General features: G+C 38.9%; 1 protein-coding gene across 1 annotated transcript in view; it reads left to right on the forward strand.

Moving 5' to 3' along the window:
- Positions 1–4,530, forward strand: part of rassf4a (Ras association domain family member 4a) — a 28,511-nt gene extending 23,981 nt beyond the window's left edge. Inside the window, exons 6-11 of the mRNA XM_086180825.1 lie at positions 26–195; positions 597–698; positions 782–833; positions 909–1,030; positions 2,008–2,105; positions 2,310–4,530. Coding sequence (XP_086036951.1) covers positions 26–195; positions 597–698; positions 782–833; positions 909–1,030; positions 2,008–2,105; positions 2,310–2,379 — 614 coding nt within the window. The 3' untranslated portion in view covers positions 2,380–4,530. The remainder of the gene's footprint in view (positions 1–25; positions 196–596; positions 699–781; positions 834–908; positions 1,031–2,007; positions 2,106–2,309) is intronic.
- Positions 4,531–6,000: the final 1,470 nt, after the last annotated feature.

A 6,000-nucleotide genomic window follows, 5' to 3' on the forward strand; every position in this document is an offset into this window, starting at 1 on the left:
TGTTTATTTTGTGTGTATCCCTTAGGTGGTGAGATGGGTGTTCAGGAGGAAGAGGAGTCTCCTCAGCTGCTTCGGACAAGGAGTGATGCTTCCTTCATGCATGTTCAGAGGAGGTCAAAAACACACACTGCCAGAGACTTGCAACGCTTGCGCACACACAGGTTCTCCATCAACGGACACTTCTACAACCACAAGGTACAATAAACAGAACACACACATGTGAGCCCATTAATGTATCCCGTCTATGACACATGTGCAGGTGCAGAGGGGCAGAGGCTTCCTGGACGGGTGTTCCTGAGCTCTTTCACAATAGCCGGCTGTGCGCTGATTTCATTAATGTGCCACAGGCTAAAAGACTACACTTCATCAGTTTCTCCTGATTGCAGTGTGTGTGTGTGTGTGTGTGTGTGTTTTGTTGTTGAACAGTTTCCAGCTGCCGACTCAGGGACTTCCTTTCTCTCTTAGGTTTCCTGTTCAAAATGTTCAAGGTGTTCAGTTCAGTACTCAAATCCAGGAATTAAAAGTGTTACTGGAGAAAAGTTCCCAATATTTGATGAATATTCCCAGTCACAGATTTGTGTTTGCATTCCGTTCAGACATCTGTGTTTACTCCTGCCTACGGTTCAGTCACTAATGTACGAGTGAACAGCTCCATGACCACTGTACAAGTCCTCAACCTGCTGCTACACAAGTTCAGGGTAAAAAGTGGAATATTTACTACATATAATCTAGTGTAAAACTTCAAAGCTATTAAATCATCCATATTTGTATCTTTTTAAAGGTGGAAAATAAAGCAGAGGATTTTGTTTTTTATATGGTTCATGAGTCTGGCGGTAAGTCCTAGCATTCATAATGTTTTGTTTTTGTGTACATGTGTGGGTGCTGAGTTGTGTTCTCTGACCTTCCAGAGAGGGCCCAGCTGAGGGACTGCGAGTACCCGCTGGTAACTCGGGTGCTTTACGGACCCTGTGAGAAAATCGCCAAAATCTTCATTATGGAGGCCGACCTGGGAGAGGAAGTTACTTATGATGTGAGTGTAGGCCTCCTGCCAACACTCTCCCTGTTATCTTTTCTTGTTTGTGATGAGTGACCCCTTTTAATTTGTTGTGTAGTTCTAACAGAAATTCACAAGGATACAATGGACTAATGATAGACATTTGAGTTAAATTTAGTTGGGAATATCCTGCTTTCAGACAGTTGTAACAATGGGCTGAAATGTTGTGACTGTACTGAGTGATGTGAATGAAAGTGGATTGTTGCTGGAGACAATTTTTCCATTCAGTTCTAGAATAGCCGCTGTTTGATGGTTGCTCACAAGAATCAGACTCGCTCAATTATTCCCTATAGAGAGCAGCAAAGGAGCAGGACACACATGTATATCCAGCTCAAGCACTCCCAAATTGTGCTTTCAAATATATGTACATAAATACTGCCAGAAATAAAGCTTACATGTCCTCACAGTGACTTTTCTTTATAATTAATTTGAAATGAAGGTCCTTTCAGAAAACTGTGTTACACAAAAATGTGAAATCTTGTGTTAGTTTTTTAGATTTTTTTTCCCACTTACCTCCTCTGTTAAAATAAATGAAGCAGACCACTTAGAGAGTCTTGGGTAATAATGAGAATAACTATGAAATAAAATTCTTCGCATAATTCAAATCCATCTAACCTAAAAAAACAACTCAGCTATGCATTTGAAATCAACTGGCAGTAAAAACAGAAGTGATTAATAAGAAAAATGGATATTCACTTCAACCAAATTTAGCGTAAACTACTTGCATGAGGTGTGTCACTCTTTAAAATCCAAAGAGAGAGATTACCACAGTTGGGCCTGGGGTTGTGTTACTCCAAGAAAGCAAGGTGTTACACATTACTACTTTTATTTACTTTTATTTTGAAAACACTGCAAATCACCTGTTGTACACAATTTAACTTTAAACGGTGCATATTCCAGCATTTCAACAAAAAGTTGTTGTGTAACCTTCTTGTTGTGTAACCCTCTTCTAGGTTGCCCAGTACATAAAGTTTGAGATTCCTGTTTTGGACAGCTTTGTAGAGAAACTTAAAGAGGAGGAGGAACGTGAGATAAACAAACTGACAAAGAAGTAAGTCAGATCTCTTGCCTGCAGCCCTTCAGTGAGGAAAGTGTTGTTGAGAGAATCGTCAGTGAAAGAATCTGTAATCATGTGACATGTGTCACAGTACTTTGGAGAAACACACACACCACACATAGACACATTTATCTAAGATACAGCCTGAAAGTATTTGTCTATCTTTTCACTTAATCGTGTGTTTTCTCTCCTGTTTAGGTACCTCACTTTACGGTCAATGATTCTTCATCAGCTAGAGGGTCGACCTCACCCTAGTGATGAAGTGTGAGTGCGTGTGTGTGAGTGCATGCGTGTGTGTGTGTGTGTGTGTGTGTGTGTGTGTGTGTGTGTGTGTGTGTGTGTTTGAAAGGGGAGCTATTATACAAATTTTTGGGTCTTTGTTTATGATTCCAGACTCCTATATATGCAGCTTTACATCACCGACTGCAGAGAACCCTTGATAGATCATCTGAGCGCTATGCCTCTTGCTGTCTCTCTTCCTGTTTTTTTTTCTGCATTTCATGAAAACAATTTGTGTAACTGTCCTCTCCCGGTTGCCCTCCTTCACGTATGCCTCCCACTGTACCTCATCATTTCGAGGACTTTTCTAAGGTTTGCAAGCACTGTTGAGCATACCCTCCTCATTTTACCTGTGCAGGAGTTAACAGTAAATAGAGAATGTTATTTACAACTCCTACCATCTAAATTGTGACTCAAAATAATAGAGCCAGGACACTAAAATGTCACTTACAACTTAGGCTTCTGACTCTTTCACGCAACCAGGTAATGAAGGAACCTCACCTTCCTTTAGCATTAGGTTAGCTGCTGACACGGCTACATACTGGCACAGGTAATGAAAATTGTTCAGAATGAAGCTCATCATGAGTAAACAGCACATTGATACATTTCTTTTGCTACAACTCTATCGACTTTACCTGATGTTTGCCTCTTTAGGAAAGCTAAACAAAGTTAATTTTCGCTCACACACAGAAGCATTCCACAATGTTCCACTGTGAAGTGAGCAGTTTGAAGCGGTAAAATTTCTGAAGTCAAATGGGGGGAAGGAGCAGGTATAGGTGCTGTGAACCAACATGGAGCATACCGATAAATGGGAGTCTAGGACACCTTAACATCAGTGGTAAAACACTTTTGAAAAGTGTGCAAAGACATCTGAAACAGCCTGCAGGGCTTACTTCAAAATAAATGTACCTCATTATGTGATCCTTTGTTACCGTTTAACATAAGCATCTGACTTTCTAGCAACATTTATTGGTCGCAAAAGACAAAAAAAAGCATAATAGCTCCCCTATAACATAACCTGTATTATGTAAGTGTGCGTAAGAGAGTGGTTGCAACACTTTTATAGTTTTCCTTTTACTAATTTCACATTTTGTATGACCTGTTCTTACTGCAATTATGGATATTTATACAAGTGGTTTTTTGGTAACGTTTTCTCTAATGAGGACCTTTTAATGTAATAAAACAATGTTTAGCGTGGCCTTAATGCTGCTGGATCTCTGCTGACACCAAACCACGGTGAAAACAAGCCTCTTTATTATTTCCTGCACTTCCACCATGACTGGAGCACATGCTAGCATTGTTCTAGTGAGTGACCCTGTTTGCCAGCTAGTTCCCATGACCAGTGTGTGTGCGTGCGTGTGTGTGTGTGTGTGTGTGTGTGTGTGTGTGTGTGTGTGCGTGCATGTGTGTGCATGTGTGTGTGTGCGTGCGTGTGTGCGTGCGTGTGCGCCTATCAACATTACACAATGGGGTATCCTGAGAGAGAAGGGTTGTTCCTTTTTTCCCACAGTTTAACAAACAGCAAGACTGTTGTATTTTCCAACCTTGACCTGACCTACAGTTGTCAGATGACTGTTAGTGTATCACTGTCGTTTTTATGGTTGCACCAGAAATGACAATGGTACAAAAAGCTGCTATTCAACATACTGAGGCATCATCATCAGACTGCAAAATTATATAAAAAGGAACTGATTCATTATTGGTATACAATTAATCTTTTGTTGTAAAATCACTTATACATCACGAACAAACTGTGTTAAATAATCTGGGAACATGCACAAAAATTGATGTGCTGGTAAGTCAGATGAATATTCATCATTAATAATACAAATTAAAAGCAATAAGGATCAACATCATTTTTTTCAAATTATCAATAGCTGCCTTATTTTTTTTTTACTCAATGTCTTAAAAGTCTGTAGAATGTGATTTAGCAACTTTAATTTTTCACTCAGTTCAATTTAAGCCTGGTAGGAATTCATGATACTTTAAGGTTCATGCAAAAAAAAAAAAAAAGAGTACGGTTTAGGGAATTATCTTATTAACATTTCTTTTCAGTATGTTCAAACGTTATACTTGATGCACTTTTTAAAAAATGTATTGGTCAATAAATTGTTCATAAAGAAATTTTCCATTAAATACATGTTAATTTAAAGGCAGCCTTGTGTTGGGGTTTTTATGGTTGTAAATTGTGAAATGGAAATTTTAACATTCGCAGCAACTGAATATTGAATATTTCTTGGTTATCTGCCTCCCTGACTAAATAATAACCCTATCAGGTTATTAGCACCAGTCACACTTCACTCATGTGATGAGCAGTTTTTTTCTGTTCACTTCATGTTCACTGCCATTGACAGTGACATTGATGACAACCAAAACAAAAACAAAAAAAGGTCCATGGACTATTCTTCCCATGGATGGATCACAGTAATGCACTTCTGTCAGGTCAACCAAAAAGAACCTCATCCTCATCAACTGCACCTTCAAAAGCCTCACACTCCTTACAGTCTTACCATTGCCCTCTGTTCCAGTTCCCTTTACTTATCTCAGGACAATGGCAGACAGAACCTTCTGTTCCCACGCCAATGGAACTCCCACCCAGAGCCTCCCAGAATGGCTCCTTCTCCACTGAGTATTATTATAACCTGCAGATTTTGTAGATCAGAACATTGATAATGATTATATGGTACAGAAATCCAAGAACTGTAACCTAAAGCAGGGACATGATACAAAATACATTTATAAATCCCGAGTTTGATATTCTTCTTTTTTCAAATAGATCATCAAAATCTCTCTGTGAATTGAGAACATTGTTTAATCCTGATTTGTAAAACTAATGGGAAGAGGTCTTCAGGTTGGCTAGGCACTCTCCTCTTTGTCCTCAGGGGTCGAATTAGTCTGAAGGTTCAAGATCCAGCACTTAGTCAATACTTAGCGCTGTTAATGTTGAGTATTGAATGTTTTGAATGTTGAAAGATATTGCTGATGTTAAATTATTGGTTGTGGTCACTGATAAATAATAAGTAATAAGTAATAAAATATATATTTTAAAAACTGTTACTTCCAGTGACACTAGATGGCAGCACCTGCAGCTAATCAAACTTGAAGCACTTGAGGCTTAAATTCGTGCTTGTGTTGTGCGTTGCTTTGGACAAAAGCATCTGCCAAATGAAATTGTAGAACTGTAGAATTATGGTGATCATCTTTTAAACGGGAAGGGGAAGATCCATGAAAACAGCAGTGTATACCCTCTTCATGGCCTGGTCAAGCGTGTGCTGCAGTTCCCAGCTTGTAAGTATGTCAATAAAGCACATTCACTGATCTTATAATCTTTGCAGCTCTGTCAGTTTTTTCCTACTAATACAGGATTAAAATTTCTTGTTCTTTTAATATAACCTCATTCACAAGTATCATCCCACTGTATCTTAGCTATACCATGATGGTGTACTGTTACTGGTGACTTTTAGTCATACCAACTGATGACATCACTGAGCTAAGAGAGGAGCGTTGAGTCCTGAGATAACCCCATGGTCTTTTCTGTGGTGCCACCTTCTGGCTAAATTATCCATGTTTGTTGTAATTATATTTAAGAATTGTGGAGTTGCCTTTTTTA

Source organism: Aulostomus chinensis, chromosome 16 (assembly GCF_037954235.1).
Source record: "Aulostomus chinensis isolate RoL2024-O1b breed Wild chromosome 16, RoL_Achi_v1.0, whole genome shotgun sequence".
In the NCBI taxonomy this organism is placed as follows: domain Eukaryota; kingdom Metazoa; phylum Chordata; class Actinopteri; order Syngnathiformes; family Aulostomidae; genus Aulostomus; species Aulostomus chinensis.